This window comes from Ochlerotatus camptorhynchus, unplaced genomic scaffold (genome assembly GCF_037179485.1).
Source record: "Ochlerotatus camptorhynchus isolate MF236.1 unplaced genomic scaffold, CSIRO-AGI_Acam_v1.1 ptg000232l, whole genome shotgun sequence".
Taxonomy (NCBI): domain Eukaryota; kingdom Metazoa; phylum Arthropoda; class Insecta; order Diptera; family Culicidae; genus Ochlerotatus; species Ochlerotatus camptorhynchus.
In genome coordinates this window covers 3,652,306-3,670,781 of record NW_027040722.1, presented here as the reverse complement: position 1 = coordinate 3,670,781, position 18,476 = coordinate 3,652,306, and the positions used below count along the sequence as shown (strand labels likewise).

The 18,476-nt window shown below is 44.0% G+C and overlaps 1 protein-coding gene and 1 pseudogene across 1 annotated transcript; both read right to left on the bottom strand.

The window, feature by feature from the left end:
- Positions 1–430: 430 nt before the first annotated feature.
- Positions 431–1,378, bottom strand: LOC135704243 (protein quick-to-court-like; annotated as a pseudogene).
- Positions 1,379–15,577: 14,199 nt separating this feature from the next.
- LOC135704153 (dnaJ homolog subfamily B member 14-like) lies at positions 15,578–17,570 on the bottom strand. The gene is made up of 4 exons (XM_065225589.1): positions 17,553–17,570; positions 17,377–17,481; positions 16,271–17,089; positions 15,578–16,208 (listed from the first exon to the last, which is right to left on the bottom strand). The coding sequence occupies exons 3-4, from the start codon at positions 17,083–17,085 to the stop codon at positions 15,920–15,922; spliced, it is 1,104 nt and encodes a 367-aa protein (XP_065081661.1). The 5' UTR covers positions 17,086–17,089; positions 17,377–17,481; positions 17,553–17,570; the 3' UTR covers positions 15,578–15,919.
- Between the last annotated feature and the right edge of the window lie 906 nt (positions 17,571–18,476).

Below are 18,476 nucleotides of genomic sequence, written 5' to 3'. Positions count from 1 at the left end.
AGCAAAAAAAAAAATGTAATATCGATCAATGTAATTCAAGCTGATGTATGAAATAATGATGTAATAGCAAAAAGCAGATACAATATTACATCAATGGATGTAATTTTGTTCGCAAAATCGATGTACATCGTACAACGTTATATTACACAACCGATGGATTGACCTGGTTGCAGTAGTTTGGATGTAATATTCAACAACTTTTTTTTCTGGGTAGCCTAAACTAGCCAATTTTTTACTAGAGTCCCACTGACGGACCCGTCGATAGCCAGATAACGTGACCGGACAGTGATGTATCCTATGCATAAGCGCAGCAAATTGGGGTGCTTATGGGGCCCGCCCGGCCATCTTCACAACTGAGCAGCAGGGGACTGTTTGGGATCTGAGGGATGTGAAAATCCGCCCCTATTAATTTATGGGTAATGCAAGCTTCTTACATCTCGACAAGCCGCTGCTTCTCGGCATCAATGTCATCGTCGCTCCCGCAAGCACGATCCTGCGTGTGTACGTACGAATCCTTGGACTGGATCGACTTGGTCGTATAATGTCCTCCAAATGTCCCGAATTGGCAAACGAGCTCTGCATCTCCGAGGTGGACATCTTGTTCATGAACTGCACCTGGTGGATGCCGTGATTGTGCAGATAATGCCGGCCACTGGCTTTGCTACACTCGTCCGTTTTATCCACGATCGGTGAAATGCCCTGAGAGCTGGGCGTGCTTGCATCGTTGATGGTCTTCTCCCGCACCGTTACGGTGTCACTGGAGTTTGAACGTTCCTCCGGGGAACTGAGCGATGCCTTGAAGAGCCGCAGCTCAACAACCTCTTTGGTAAGTCTTAGAATTTCAGTATCACGCTGTTCCAGGTCTATGCGAGCCTGCGAGAGCAGCTCGTTCAGTCGTCTGATCTGGCGCTGAACCCGCTGGGTCGGGGTAAGGTAGTTCTCACCCGTCTGTCCGGCATGGCTCGAGCAATGTATTACGAATTTCATTTTACGGCCACTGAACGTGATGCCATTGCGAACCACGTACGGATGGTTGCGTTCTATTTCTGTGGTCTTGCCACTGCGAGATGATTTTTTTCTAAATCCATCCTCACTTGTTTTCTCAGAACGGCCGCCCCGGTCGCATTCTTATCCTGTGGCCGTGCCACGGCGAGGAGACGATTTTTGTAGATCCGTCCTCACTCGCTTTCAGAACGGCCGTCCCGGTCGCGTTCAAATTTCAAATTTTCCTTGCAAGTGGGTTCATATCGGGGGTCTCCAAGATTCCAGGTTCGTCTCTTGGCAGGATCGCCAGAAATGTGAAAATCCACCGGTATTAATTTAATGTCAAATCACCCGCGACGCAGCTAATCAATGTTCAACTTACCCGTGCAGCAGCTTGAATCCAAATTTTTGTTTATTAATTTATTTGATAAGGCTCAACCGAATTATCTTAACAGAGCCGAGGATTTTTGGTCACTATACAATACATCTTAAAGCTATAGTCAAAAGGTACAACACAATAAACACTTTATCTTCCGCTATCCAAAAAGCCTCCTCCATCAGAACTGGAGCCGCTTCCAGTAGTTTCATTGTATGGCAAATTGTTGTACGCCAACGAGGGTCAGAGCGCGTCCATTGCAGCAATGAACGCAAAATGTGGTCAGCACTCACACACTCATCACGAAACGGTTGCTTTCCAAAGTCGACGACGCATCGACCGAAAGAACTGCTGATGAAGAACAATGAGGAGGACCCTAGGGGAAGGACAGCTCCAAGTATCAGTATCAATACCGATGGTGGAAATATTAAATATTTTAATATGTGTGATATTTGCGAATCTTATACTTAGTCTGACAGTTGTTTTTTGTTTGTTTTTGACTATTTTTGTTTTAAGTGTACATTTGAAATTCGTTTAATCAAAAATGTATTTCACACAAGAGGCAAGTCATTCCTTTGTGATCTTGCTGGCCACCGCCACCAAAATCCACTCCTTGTTCTCATAAATTCGGCATTTTTTGGTAGCTGTTCTCAGTGCACATAATCGGCTGCACTTCCATTCCAAGGAATTAATTTCTACGAATTCTTCATCGTCTGTGAACCAATGTGCTGTTTTCCTATGAAACGGGAATCGATTGACAACGCCGCCCCTTTTAACGGAAGCCCAGAGTGATGGTCCCGTGGACGTATTACGCTCGATTCGCCATGAGAATGCAACTTGGAGAGATTTGTTGCTGGGGGAACGTCCAGTACCGTTTTTATCATAAAAAGCCGAAGTCGAAATCGATCAGAGCTATCGAAAACGAAAATCTAGGCAAAAATTATGACAAACAGAAAGCTGCAGTAAACATAAACAACAACGGTGCAACGTCATTGAGTGTATGCGTTGAAGTTACACTGTTATTTTTTTACTTTGAAGCTTTCCGCTTGACAGTTAATATCATTAATATTTATACTAAAAATTATAATATCTACCAATTTGAGCAATTTTTACATCAAATATTACTTCAGATCAAGTTGTACTTCCCCTAGGGAGGACCACACAATGGTTGCTGCCGAGTAAACAGACGATCGCGTAGCACACATCGAGAGTGGCCTGCTTTTGTCGACAGCCGAGTGAACACTGCTCTTGAATCCAAATGACCTTTCACGAACTGTCAGGAAATGTGTATGAAAAGTCATGACCTCCCTAGTTATTATCCATCTCATAAGGGAGAGTCACGAAAAGAGAAAAATGGAACGTAAAATGCAGCCAGACGGCTGCTGACACGAACTGTCAAAGTATCAAATGCAGCCAATCGTTATTTTTCGGCAGTCAATGGGAAGTATTGTTATTCCATGCAAATTATTTACTGTTTTTTTTTTCAAGAAATATTTTTGAAGTAAAATCAGTTTTATGTTTTTAAATATTGTTTTATTATAGTTGATAAAGAAAAGTAACACATGCATTAAATCTTAATTTAATTTAGCTTTTTCGTGGTTTTAGAGTCCGATACCCTAGGTTCCGATATGAGACGTTCCGATGTGTCAGGTACCGATCTAACTTCAGGTAGCACTTGTGGTTCTTGCGATACAGTGCTGTGCGGCATACGGTCAAAAATGTTAGTCTCTTCATTTCCAGGATCACTTTCAGAAATTGCATCGTCGCTTTCCCCAGAATACATAAAGTATTCGGCAATGTTGACGATGAAATTGGCATAAGTGTGATCTTTCAGTGTCGGAGACGAATAAAGCGGAAGATCCTTCAGTTCACTTGCAATAATTGTCGCTGGGTTTTTGTTGACAGTAGGAATCGCATATGCTTGTCTCACAATTTTCCCGAACCGATTAGTCTTATAATCTTCTTCGACGAAATGAGGCTATACAAATCACAATGAGATTCAACAGAACACTTTCAAAACATTACTGACGCTACATATTCTGGCACTTGGTTGAATTTAGTGATAATCTGAGCCCAAGCCATCTGAGCGATATGTATCCGTTCCGCAGGATTCGATCCATTTTCTTCTCACAAAAGGTTCTTTTGGGCATCGAAGTCAAATTTGCTGAGTGAACGCTCACGAATAATAAAATAGCTGATTGTGACACTCTGAAAGCGAAATTGACAGGTTTCATGTGTCAAACACATAAAGGGTGTCCCACATCAAATAGCATCACGAAAAAAAAAACGCTGTAGAAAATTACCCATTGGGTATTTTCTCTTGAAAACTTGGGAAGAAGTAGTTTAGAGTGTATTGTTTACACTGTATTTTTATCGCTGTCAGTTTTTCGAAAGTTGGAAAAATTGGCGTCACCCGATTTTGCGCAAGCACCTGGAAAATCCGACATCGGGACATCGGAAAACTACTCGGAACCGTGCAGTCAACGGTGAGTCGTGTGATTAAATGTTACTACGAAACTCTGGGCATCGAACGGAAGGAAAAATGCGGTCAGAATGGATGTTCTATTAGTGATCAGGATCACAAGCTTGTCGTGAAAGCGTTTAAGCGGAATCCCAATACTTTGGTCAGGGATGTGGCCAAAAAGTTGAATCTGTCCAAGTTTTTCGTTCCGAGAGCCAAGGACCGGGAGGGACTGCATACGTACAAAGTGCAGAAGTCTCCAAATCTTGACAAACGGCACAATACGGTGGGAAAGTCACGGGCCCGGAAACTGTACACCCACATGCTGACGAAGCCTCATTGTTTCATCATGGATGATGAGACTTACGTCAAAGCGGACTTCCGGCAGCTTTCGGGGCTACTGTTCTTCACCGCCCAGCTCCGCCCAGAAACTTTCAAAATTTGCCAAGAAATGCATGATTTGGCTAGCGATCTGCTCATATGGCAAACGGAGTGCGCCGTTCGTGACTACGGGGACTGTAAACGAAGAGATGTACATCAAGGAGTGTCTACAGAAGCGTTTGCTTCCTCTGTTGAAGCAACACGAGTGCCCTACGATAATCTAGCCGGATCTTGCTTCGTGCCACTATTCAAATGTTGTCCTGGAGTGGTATGAAGCCAACGGTCACTTTCGTACCCAAGGACATGAATCCCTTCAACGCACCGGAACTAAGGCCCATCGAAAAATACTGGTCTATTATGAAGCAGGCACTACGGAAGCATCCCAAGGAGGTCAAATCTGAGGAAGACATGAAGAAAAAGTGGGTTTCCGTACAAAAGAAGCTGCAGCCAGATGTTTTACAGAACCTAATCAGTGGAGTTAACCGTATCTTGATGTGGGACACCCTTTACTTTACAATCTCTTCTATTAACTATATCATTATATATCATAATAAGATCTTATGATTTTATAATTCCAAAAAAAAAATTATAGCAAGTGAGTGGAAGCAACCCTGCTTTAAAATCGCATAGTTTTATGGGAATATGATAGGGTGCTGGTCGAATTGGCGTAAAATTAGTCAAAGGCGATCCTTTACAAACCCCGCTGCACCATCTAGAAGATCTCCTGAAACGAGTGTCTGTATATTTTTGATCATAATATTGCAAATAAGTTAAGGCCAAGGTCAAATCAAAGTTCGGCTTGGATTTAATTTTCACTAGTAGTTCAAATTAGCACGGCTACGAAGCAACGCATCATCCGTCGTCTCCTAGCAACCTTCTGAGCCAAAAACGGAAACCACGCGGGCGCTATCTTCACGTAGCAGAGTACATAAGCACTGCAAAAGGACATGTATTCCGGTGTCGCCCTTCATCCCACTATCCCAGATTTTAGCAGAATCCGTATACAGGCAGCTGTTGCAGCCGCCCACACGCGTCCTTGTGCTGCACGTTCCTACCTACATTACAGAGTGACGCAAATAGTTCCGTATTATGTGACAAAGCAAGCACCAGGATTCAATGTGTGTATCCATTGATAACGAGACAGCGGGAATCTAACTGAGCAATAGGTACGACGTGGGAATACGGTCTTGTCACCTTGAAATGGAATGTTTAGCAAAACATAGCACTTTGATTTATTGCTTTCATCTAATCACGCTGTGATGAGCTACCCCTCCGTTGCTACCAAACGACTCATGTGAATCATTGCCCTTCCCTCGCACGGGTAATAACAAGTTAGGCCACTGGCCTGGTATGAGTACCGAACAAAGACCAAGTTCATTACAACCAGATAATATCGACGTCTAATGTAGTTTGTAATCATAGAGACTTACCTAGAGCTACTATTGACTCTCGAAGAGTTGCACGAACATCTGGGTGTGACTCACAGAGAAAATGCGAAACTGTTTGTACCGCCACCATCAATGGGTAAATATAAGCAATATACGATGATAACACAAAGAACAACAACAACAACAACACAGCAGCACACAAACACGATGCCGACGAGTTTTCTTTGTTCTCAGAACCCAGCAGCCGCCCGAACACTGATTCCAGCCAACTCTACCGTCTTGCACACCAAGCCTTTCTGCTCACCGCACAGCACAGCCCAGCAGCCGTATCAATCGACGATTCGCGATCTTCCTCCAAAAGTATCACGACACGAGTCCCGCGAAAGCATTGCACAATTTCCCTTCTGCAGACAATTTCGGCGGAATTGTGTCACAATCGAACAAGAAGGTAATAAGGCAGGCACACAGATATCGTTCCTGACCTGAAGCTGTGTGAAAACTTCACCGCAACACCACGGCACTACTGCTTCGACGACGTCGTCGTCTTTCCATGTTCCACTAACCCAGCGGCCCCAGCCAGCTGCACTCAGCCAGCAAAAGGGGCTCACTCGCTCGCGAGCGAGTACAGCTGCACTCAAATCGAACAGCTGATCTCTCGTTGCTCTGCCGCTCGGTGCAAATGTACCGAACCGTCATCGTCATCGTCGATGATTGGCAGCCAGCAACAGAATAGCACCGGTTCGGTGACCTCTCCTCCCACTCCTCGCCCTCGGCTCGGCACTCGACATGGGAGTTTTACGGTCGAACGAGTGGAGTTTGACGACCGATTCGGGTGGAAATTTCGCGCTTTGTGCGCAGCTGGTCGGGGAGAGAGCGAGAGAATAAGAGAAGTTGTTTTCAATTTTCATGACGGAAGAGAGTGAGCCATGAGCCTGGGAGGAAGCAAACAAAGGATTTCATAGGTGAGCGAGCAGTCTTGTGAGTGTTATGATTCTGTTTATGTTGGGGTTGCGATCATTTTTGCGTAGTAGGTAATTTAATGCGATCAGCTGAGAGTTTCGATGGTAGCATAAATTATTCCAATGGCGACGGTTTCGGCGCGTTCTGTTTCCACAGAAACAGACAGTATTGATGAAGGGCTGAATAGTAGGTACATAAAGTCTGGTCCACTTAGAATCCGGACACATAAAACCGGGATTGATATGACGTAAGAAAAAAGTAATTTAGTCAAAATGAAGGTATTCCCAAGCAACAATTTTTGTTTTATTGAAGTTTTAAAGCAGTTGATATATCCAAATTATAAAACTTTCACTGACGATCACATTGCTTTAACAAACTCCTGTAAACCGCTATACATTAATTTCATGACCAATTGGCCCAGTTTTAATGCAATCATTAAAACTTGATATGCGTTATGTCAGTTTTATGACACTCTACACGTGGTTATTAAAAATGAAAGCATAAAACCTCCTCCTGGTCTGAAAGTTTTAACAACCTTTTGATGACTACCATAAAACTATATTACAACCACATAAATCGCTGCTGAAGAAGTTGATAAAACATGATACGCAAAACATTTTGACAACCTTGAAGGTTTTGGGGTTTATTTGGATGATAGTTAATATTGAGAAATATTTTATTGTGGTTTTATTCTTTCGATGTTTGTTGTGAAATCACGATCAATATCAGTTTGTAATAATAACTGATATTGTTGTATATTGAAAATAAGACGACTTTATTACAATTTGGAACCAATCTGTATATGCTTCAGAGCATGTCGTGCAATATTTATTAAGGTTATTATACCAAATAGGAGCATAAATTCTGTGCGCCATATGTTTTTTTTTTCCTTTGGTTTGTTTTTTCCGTCGATCTTGTTTTCCGTGCTGAGCACCAATGCTACCGACGTGCCAGGAAGGCAGCTCCCACACCTGGACCCTACCTATCGACTCATGAACCGGGGACCAACAACGGCTTTACTTCCCATCCGTGATCAGAGATGTTATGCCTCAGAACATCCCGGCGGCGCCGACTGGGATTGAACCCAGGCCTGCTGGGGTGAGAGGTAATCACGCTTACCACTACACCACCGGCGCCGTCTTGCGCCATATGTATCTTTGTTTTTTCTTTGATTTGTTTTCCGTCGGTCTTGTTTTCCGTGCTGAGCACCAATGCTACCGACGCCAGGGAGGCAGCAGCTCCCGCACCTGAACCCTACACCTATCGACCCATCAACTCATGAACCGGGGACCAACGGCTTTACTTCCCTTCCGAATAAAGGCGTGATCAGAGATGTTACGCATCAGAATATCCCGGCGGTGCCGACTAGGATTGAACCCAGGCCTGCTGGGGTGAGAGCGAGAGGTATTCACGCTTGTCACTACACCACCGGTGCCGCTAAATCTAATGGTTGTATCTTAGCATTTCCTAGTCCAACTTGAGAGCGTTAAGTTATATGTTAGCTCTATAGCTAGCTTGCCGATTTTATTAGGTACAGCGAAGGGGTAAGACAGCTTCTAATCATGAGCAATTTTAGAGATGCTTTTGAGGCACCTTGAGTAACTCACATTGCTCAGTGAGCAAGATCACTGTCATTTGTATTCTCACTTTTCACATCACAGCAACATGCTGCGAAGATGAAAAGCTGCTGTCAAGCAAAACAACAATAAACAACCGGCAGATCCGGCAAATTATACGTACCCCGCCGTCCTTCGATACTCGTCGAATTGATCCCGTTCCCATCGCTCAACAACCTGCCGTTTTCTGCAATACACCACCGAGATTCTCCTGCGGCCGTCGAAGGAAGTCTTCGTTGTTGAAGTTTTTTTTAACTATTATTCATTATATTCGGAGCATGTTTCGTTCTTCGGTTTCTCGTCAGCAAAGTTTATAGTGATGATCCTGTACTTGGTTGGATCGGATTTAGTCTTGAGAATCTTCAGATCGCCAAGAACCCTTTCCTTCCACTCTTTCTGAACCATCTGCAGTAGCTTGGAGCGAACGCAGAACACCGGTTTTCACTTCGATTTCGTCGGGTAGATCGATGATGGGTTTGAAGTCCGCAGGAGGATCGTACTCACCGGAAATATTGGGAGCTGTGTCTTCCTCATCCTCCTCCTCTTCGACTTTAGCAGTGTCGACTGTGTTGATGCTCTGGCTGAACATTCTGGGGTAGTGGTTGGCTGCGTTTTCTTCGGAGCTGGAATTAGGAATCGGATGTTGATCGGTTTTTATCCAACAGGGAATATATTTCCTATGTATGCCAGTGATTTCTCACAATGATTTCACGTTCTCCTCGGTGGACATCTGAAAACGATTCCTGTGGTTATTTTACGAGAACAAATCGCATATGTCTACCTACCTACAGTTAATTCACATTCAACGTTTTGAAACGGAGGAATACGAACAAAAAGCACTTACAAAACAATAACATCTGCAACAGTAGCCAATCGGCAAGAGAAGCAGATGAAAATCCACGCCAATGCGCCCCTTTCCAGCATCGTTCATGCCATTTTCTGAACAAAATCTGGAATTCACATCGCTTCAATAGCCGAACAATTTTATTTTGTTTACAAACAAGACTTACGTCTAATATGTGAAAGAGATAAACGGAGTAAGCCAAGGAGTAACTAGACAAAAACATCGATGAACGTCGACTAAATTTTGAGGTACAGTGAGTTACTCGCGAGTTACTCGCTGCAAAAAAGCAACTCAGGGTAAAGCTGTCTCACCCCTTGGGTACAGCGAATCAAAACAAAACAAAAACCTTAGCAACCTGTCAAAAAGTCAACATTCCAAGCGATCCTTATACTTCCTCTTGTAATCCAGATGTAAGAAATGCTCATTAGCTCCAATGAGCTGGATTACCGAGGTGAAGCAATCGGTTAACTTGTGTGAGTAAAACCCCTGTACGATACAAGCAATTAGTGACGTCACTACTTGCGTTTACGTTGATTTTTTGGTTAACTAATACAACCATATTTCACGATCTGCTTCACCTCTCTCTGTACCTCATTGAGCTCCACTAAAAGCTGAGCATTTCCAGCCCAAAACGCTAAAAAATATGTCAATTTTGTCTCAACCCCTTCCGATTTGAATAAAAAATTGCTCACATGTTCGCTGCTATCAATGGTTGCATTTTTCATTAAAATATGATTTTTTCCTACACAATAACTTTTAAAAAGGGCGTATTCAAAAAATTATATTTAAAAAAAAAATCATATCATGAAAACTATTGATCTGATCAAAATGACATGTGGAAAGAAGTTGTTGTCACCTAACGTAAATTTCAGTGTTCATCGTCTCCTTCATCACAAATGGCTTTCACATCTTGCCACACTCGCATATCTCTTGCCAAACCATGGCCTTCTTACCAATTGTTTCGGTAAAAATTGACTTATCGGCATCGTCAACTTCCTGACCATCACGGACTGTGTAGTATTTGTTGGGATGGCAACCACTGCTCGGTTTGCCCTCATCAAACTACGACACAGTGTACCTACAAATTCGTCGGTTAATGCTGGGTAATGCGCAATACAGATCCCATTGAGATCACTAGCCTCTTCCCAGCAACTCCTATCACTACCTCCCTGTGGTACCGGCCGGGAACTGTGAGCAACCTTAGGGAAGATCGGGTAACCAATCCCGGTGGGAACTTTGGTCATAGGCTGACAGGGAAGGGGGGCTTGCTTTGGCAAGCCTGAGCGTCTGTTCTCCAGGAGTCCGAGTGCCAGTGAAGGACTCTACTGTGCACCCTGGTCCTCCGGAAAGTTAGGGGGTTGGTGTTAGGCCCTTAGAGCCAGCCGTAAAAAAGCATTGCAACGGAAAATCAGCAACAGAGGAATACGAACCGAGACCAACGGCAACGACCCCAGCGACGAAATAGGACTTGCGATTGGAAACTCGGCACGTGGAACAGTCGATCTCTCAATTTCATCGGGAGCACCCGAATACTCGCCAATCTACTGAAGGACCGCGGATTCGGCATCGTAGCGCTGGAGGAGGTGTGTTGGACAGGATCCATGGTGCGAACGTTCAGAGGTAATCATACCATCTACCAGAGTTGCGGCAACACACGCGAGCTGGGCACAGCTTTCATCGTGATGGGCGAATTGCAGAAGCGCGTGATCGGTTGGTGGCCGATCGACGAAAGAATGTGCAGGTTGAGGATCAAGGGCCGATTCTTCAACTTTAGCATAATCAACGTGCACAGCCCTCACTCCGGAAGCACTGATGATGACAAGGACGCATTTTACGCGCAGCTCGACCGCGAGTACGATCGCTGCTCAAGCCATGACGTCAAGATCATCATAGGAGACCTAAACGCACAGGTAGGCCAGGAGGAGGAATTCAGACCGACGATTGGAAAGTTCAGCGCCCACCAGCTGGCGAACGGGAACGGCCTACGACTCATCGATTTCGCCGCCTTCAAGAACATGGCCATACGTAGCACCTTCTTCCAACACCACCTCCCTTATCGTTACACCTGGAGATCACCACAGCAGACGGAATCGCAAATCGACCACGTTCTGATTGATGGACGGCACTTTTCCGACATTATCGACGTCAGGACCTATCGTGGCGCTAACATCGACTCTGACCACTATCTGGTGATGGTCAAACGGCGCCTGGAAGAAGCGGAGTGCGAGGAAATGGAACTGCTGTGCCGTTCCCAAGAAACACGGAAGTTCTACCAGAAGCTCAACGCATCCCGCAACGGCATCGTGCCGCGAGCCGAAATTTGCAAGGATAAGGACGGGAGCCTCTTGACGGACGGACGTGCGGTGATTGAAAGGTGGAAGCAGCACTTCGATGCGCACCTGAATGGCGAGGAGAACGTAGGCACGGGAGACCAGCGCAATGGAGGAAACGACTACGTCAGTGCAGCAGAGGACAGAACTGATCCAACTCCCACGCTGAGGGAAGTTAAGGACTCCACTCAGCAGCTCAAAAACAACAAAGCAGCTGGTAAGGATGGTATCGAAGCCGAACTCATCAAGATGGGCCCAGAAAAGTTGGCCACCTGCCTGCACCGGATGATAGTCAGAATCTGGGAAACAGAACAGCTACCGGAGGAATGGAAGGAGGGGGTAATCTGCCCCATTCACAAGAAAGGCGACCATTTGGAATGTGAGAACTTCAGAGCGATCACCATTTTGAATGCCGCCTAAAAAGTGCTATCCCAGATCATTTTCCGTCGTCTATCACCTAAAAAGACCGAGTTCGTGGGAAGTTATCAAGCCGGCTTCGTTGACGGCCGACAGACAACGGACCAGATCTTCACCGTACGGCAAATCCCCCAGAAATGCCATTAATACCAGGTCCCAACGCATCATTTGTTCATCGACTTTAAGGCGGCATACGACAGTATCGACCGCACAGAGCTATGGAAAATCATGGACGAGAACGGCTTTCCTGGGAAACTGATCAGACTGATCAAAGCAACGATGGACGGTGTGCAAAACTGCGTAAGGATTTCGGGTGAACTATCCAGTTCATTCGAATCTCGCCGGGAACTGCGACAAGGTGACGGACTCTCATGCCTACTCTTCAACATTGCTCTAGAAGGTGTAATGCGACGAGCCGGGCTCAACAGCCGGGGTACGATTTTCACGAAATCCGGTCAATTTGTATGCTTTGCGGACGACATGGACATTATCGCAAGAACATTTGGAACGGTGGCAGAACTATACACCCGCCTGAAACACGAAGCAGCAAAGGTCGGACTGGTGGTGAGTGCGTCAAAAACAAAGTACATGCTAGTAGGCGGAACCGAACATGACAGGATTCGTCTAGGAAGTAATGTCACGATAGACGGGGATACTTTCGAGGTAGTGGAGGAATTCGTTTACCTTGGATCCTTAATGACGGCTGACAACAATGAGAGTCGTGAAATACGAAGGCGCATCATCAGTGGAAGTCGTGCCTACTACGGGCTCCAGAAGAAACTACGGTCAAAAAAGATTCACCCCCGCACCAAATGTACCATGTACAGAACGCTAATAAGACCGGTGGTCCTCTATGGACACGAGACATGGACTATGCTCGAGGAGGACCTGCAAGCACTCGGAGTTTTCGAACGACGTGTGCTAAGGACGATCTTCGGCGGTGTGCAGGAGAACGGTGAGTGGCGGCGAAGAATGAACCACGAGCTCGCTGCACTCTACAGCGAACCCAGCATCCAGAAGGTGGCCAAGGCCGGAAGGATGCGGTGGGCAGGGCATGTTGCAAGAATACCGGACAACAACCCTGCAAAGTTGGTGTTCGCTACTGATCCGGTTGGCACAAGAAGGCGTGGAGCGCAGAGAGCACGATGGGCGGACCAGGTAGAGCGTGATCTAGCGAGCATTGGGCATGACCGAGGATGGAGAGCGGCAGCCGCAAACCGAGTATTGTGGCGTACTATTGTTGATTATGTCTTATCTTAAATTTGATGTTTTACCAATAAATGTATGTATGTATGTATGTACCTACAAATGTCACTTTCTATTTTCATTGAAACCGAACTCAAGCGAACGTTTTGGTTTTAAAATTTTACACGGAGAGGTATACGAGTGCAATCTTAAAATGCTTTTATTTTGCAAATGGACCATTTTATTTAAATATGGTTGCTGCTACAGTGGTAGAAAAGCGGAAATCTATGTATTAACCTAAAAATATAAAAAGAAATTATTTTTTCTATATTATGTATCTTTTGAGTAGTCCTTAAGTTTTCTACTAACGTGGCATCAACCACTCTCATCATCACTCTCATAGTTCTTCTATTCTCAACGAGTGCCAACTGTGATTAGTCAATAAGAAATACATCGCTCAAATTTCAAAATAAAGTGTCCTTCAGTTAGAATCCGAAACCAGAGTTTATTTTATGGTAGAGCTCTTAGGCTGTGAACCATTTGCTGAGTTAAATTAAACCCGTGGTTAAAAGTGACATTTCGAAAGTTATTTTCTATGTTCGAAAATCCCTGTGCTGTCGATCGACTGGTTTTCAAGAAGAACTCAGCCACAGTTGTCAACATTTAACTTCTTGTCTGTAACCAGTAAGTAACCACGCTCGGATAGTAGGGTTAATCGATAACTTTCCATCTGTCAAATTTTATCCAAAAGTTAAAATAATCCACCCCAGATTTTGTATCGAATAAAACAAAACCATTAATTAAGAACCCAGAAAAACCATGTGTAGTTATGGACAGATTTTGAAAACCTATGAAGATATTTGAAATCAACCTGGTCAAGTAACCCTGCGTTGGGAAAATACTAAAAAATCAAATCTCACCATTGCTCAAGATCACGCTTCATTTTCGTAGACAAAAATCAACAAGTAAACAACTGCGAATGATATTACAAGCTGTGATAGCTACGGATATCAAGCAAACAAAACTCACCAGCTGCAATTCTAACCAAACCGTGGTGAATTTGAGTTTCATGATTTTTGCTTTAAATCCGAAAGCGACCCGAAACTACCGTCGCTGCTGGCAGCAGTAGCTTCGTGCCTGCCATCGATGAAGAGTAAAGAGATTTATCATCGCAAGTCCAAGTCCACCCTAAAAATGCTTACAAAATCGTGGATTAAAAATCCATTTTTGACAAAATCGAAAATGTGGATACGTATTTCTAAGCAGAATTTAATTCTGAACAAAAAAAAACCTAGGCGATATCCAAATTTGATGATAACTGGTTAGAGTTATTTCCCACGCCAGTTTGAAAAACCCCGTTTCGAGATAAACGCGTTTAAAGATAAAAATGCTCTCTCAGCGCGCCGGTACATGTTTTAAGAAATCGCTTCGTAAAGCGGTAAGGAATATTCTGGCGGACTTGGAGTCTTTTCTAAATTAAAGTATACATCCCAAGGAACATTTTAAGCCAAAAAAAAAAATGCTTTTTTTTTTGAAAAATCAAAGTGTACTCCCCCCTTAAAACACGTTTTTCTCGGCTTGCTGATTTGTGCTATGGGGCGGACTTCTCTTTTAAAAACGATGTGCAACGGAATCATTTTTGTGTCGAGTCGACTCTCAGCTTCATTTTTACATGTTGTGAATCCTGATAAATGTTGGTGTCTTATAGCGAATTCGTTTATTATCGGGGTTGGAACCAGTCCCAACCCAGTGCGAAACCGAACTTTTTGTCAGTGCGAACCTCAACCTGAGCTAGGTTTTAAAAACAAACTAGCAAACTGACGTTTGTCAGAAAACAAGCAGACCCAATCTTGATACCCGATCCAGGTTGGAACTGAATAATAAACGAATTCGCTATGAGTGGAATACCTGTATAAAGAGAGAGAGAGAGAGAGAGAGAGAGGGAAGGATTAGTAGTTGCTATTTAATTCCACTACCTTATTTGCTTATCCTTGACAGATACGGGTATTTCGACTACAATGTGCAGACTTCTTCAGTGTCTTGTACTAATAATCGAGTATTAGTACAAGACACTGAAGAAGTCTGCACATTGTAGACGAAATACGCGTATCTGTCATGGATAAGCAAATAAGGTAGTGGAATTATGGAAATTACTAATCCTTCTCTCTCTCTTTATATGTTGTAAATATTCTCATAATATCAAAGAGTTATTAAGCATCAGCGGTACCAGCGGTGTAGTGGTAAGCGTGATTGCTTTTCACCCCAAAAGGCCTGGGTTTAATCCCAGTCGGCGCCGCCGGGATTTTCTGAGACATAAGATCTCTGATCACGGAAGCGAATTAAAGCCGTTGGTCCCCGGTCTATGAGTTTGTTAGGTCGATAGGTAGAGTACAGGTGCCGGTGCTGTCTCTCTGGCTTCGGCAGTATTGGTACTCAGTACGGAAAACAAATCAAGGGAAAACAATGAAGCATTTTATTTTGTTCCAATATCACGCGTGATATTGAGAGTGTATGAGAGCGGAAAAATATCATTTGATTGATGATTTTTCCAACACTGGCCCAAACTCCTCGTTAAACCCCGTCATATATAAAGAGGAGCATGTAGGGGCTTCTGCCGTAATAAATTACAATCGCTGTAAATAGGGCATTCATTACCTTTATTAAAGCTTGTTGAAAAGAAACAGTTCTTCTTTGCTATCAAACTAGGAATGTGTAATATCCACCAGTATATTAGATTTAGCAGATACATTATCAGTGGAATTCGGTTAAAGTCCAGTACAAAAAAAATCTCTCTTACTACATCTACTAAAACACGATACCCTTGACTTGACATGGTCCAAGCTGCACCAACACTACCTACCACACAACAGCGACTCCCAAATATTCCTAGAAACAACATTGAAGCTGATGATTATCGTAAATACGTACTTAAATAAATAATACTCCTAATATGAAACGAGAATTTGTTTTTCTAGCCCTAGTAGTTAACCCGGCCGATGCCCAGCTTGTACAAGGCATCACAAGCTGGCATCTTCAGCTGTTGAGCCTGATTGAGTTGCGTTCGGCTTCCGAAGTTCTTGGCCCGGGCCATCATGGCATCCCGATAGTTCCGTTCGTTGTAGCAATTCCGCTTCATGTACAGGATGTACTCCTCCTCGACGGAGTGTTCCAGCCGGCTGAGTGAACCTTGGTACTCGGTAACGAACGATTCCTTCACGTAGTACGGAATCTTGAAGTTTAGCGTCCGACGTTCCACGAAGTATTTGCTGGAAGTAGGGGGGATTTGATAATTAGAATTAAAAAATCTGAGTGTGTGTGAAATACTCACGGCGTCTGCTGAAGGCTGTACAGTGGGTCCGAGGCAAAGAAGGTAGATAGCATGGATACAACGATGAAGCACAGGACCAAGCCGAAGATAAGGCTCGGTTGACTACCGGAATTCGATTCCTGCGACTGCCACCGAGCTCGGCCACGTGCCTGCTGCGGAGGAAAGCCCCCACCGAAGAACATGTTGAACAGATCGTTCGGATTGATATCCGACTCGAAGCTGCGACCGAAACTGTATTCATGGTGATTGTGGGCACCATTTCCAGCGAAACCAGTATTATGACTAGCGTTGTCCTTGCTTCCATATAGATCGTATTCTTTGCGCTTCTGAGCGTCTGTCAAAATGGCAACAGCGTTGCCGAGGGATTTGAATGCTTCAACCGCTCCGGGAGCTTTGTTCTTATCCGGGTGCAGTTGCAGGGCTAGCTTTTTGTAGGCTTTCTTAATCTCCGAATCGGTAGACTCCTTCGTAATACCTAACACTTCGTAGTAATCTTTGCATTTCTTGATCCGCTTCACCGCATCCAGCTGCTCCTGGCTGTAGTCTACATTGAGCTTCGGTTCCTGCGGTTTCTCCTTCTCCTTGTTAACTGGCCTCCGACGGGACGTATTTTCTTCGGTTGTCTTTGGCCTGGTTGAACTGCTTCCCGAAGAGGCAAATTTCTGCACTATTCGAAGCAAATCAGCGGCTTCCTGCAGTGGGAACAATCGCTGGGATTTCTCCGCAAACTTCTGCGCCTTCTCCATATTGCCCGCCCTGAAGGCTGCCAGCGCGATGTCAATGCACCGCCTCGCCTCATCCTTGTTGACTTCCATTGGTCTGCAATAGAGTCACACGTGACAGGTTGATTATAATTCAGGAACGTGATGAAACTAAAAATAGATTGGTGCAAATATCGTCTTCTTCGTCGCTACAATTCAAGCGAAATCCAATTTAAGTTCTACTAGTATAATGAAACGCAAAACATATAGCGTAGTAATAATTGATTGTGGAAAAATCGATTTTTCCTGTACCTATCTGGGAATGGGATGACCCGATTCTAGGGATTCACACTTGTATCAAAACAAATTAATGCATCCGCTCACCACACCCCTGCAGAAACATACCTTTGACTGAATTTACTGCTCAGCTGATAAACTATTGAACAACCAATCCGATTTTCTATTGTTTAACGCCTAAAGTTGGCTCTACCTATAATGACGGGCAATAAGCTGAGAGATCGATGTTATTGTTATTGAACCTTAATGGTGAATGAAATAAGTAGTGGCGAAGAAGAACACACCTGTCAATGTCACTGGTGAAAATTACTTCTCCATCTTGCACCAATCCAATCAAAGAAGAAGTCAATGACGTGTTCGCAATTCCAGTCAGTGTCAAATTTGTTATATAATACGACGTCTAGCTGGAGTCCAGTGCAAAATGATGTACTAGATTCAGTGGATATAAATGTGGTATGCAATATTGGAAGCAAGTTGGTTGGAGTTGGTTGGAATTAATCCAACTGGATTTTTTTTAGAAGGAAGACTTTCAGGCATAACATTTCCAATTGCAAAAATCGATCATCATAGAAAGTGAATTACATTTTCTTACTGAATGAGAAAATTACATTTTTTTACGTTGCTTGCTGAACTAGAAACTGATGGGATGTTTTTCTTAGGTTTCAATCACACTACTGGAGAATGTTAACTCATAAATCACATAAAGTGAGGGAACTCAGCGATGAGTAAATTTTCCAGGTTTATCAAGGAAAAATAATCCCGAAAATTGGATTCACTCAGTCTATTGGTACTACCATAGAGGTAACTGTAAGACCAGAAGGTCCCGAAGAAACGTGCTCAACTTTTTGGCTCAGCTCTGATAATATCTTCGGTCCCACGCTAATCGATGCACCCCTCGAAACATAGGAAAATCCACGAACCCCTAATTTTATCTGTCAAACTTCATAAGATTCAGGTCTGGGGGGGATGTGCTGTCAAATCAGCCTACTGATCATCTTGTATGAAACTGGTTCCAAACGTAAACAGACCCTGTAGGTTTCTTATGGCTTGTTTACGTTTGGAACCAGTTATGCGAGGTAGGCGAAGATTGTTCGTATTTGACAGCCACCTCCCCCCCTTGATTCAGGTTGGCAGTGATATCGGAATAAAGACGCGAAACACGCGGAATGAATATAATGCAAACGAAATAACTTCAGGTTTATTTAGGA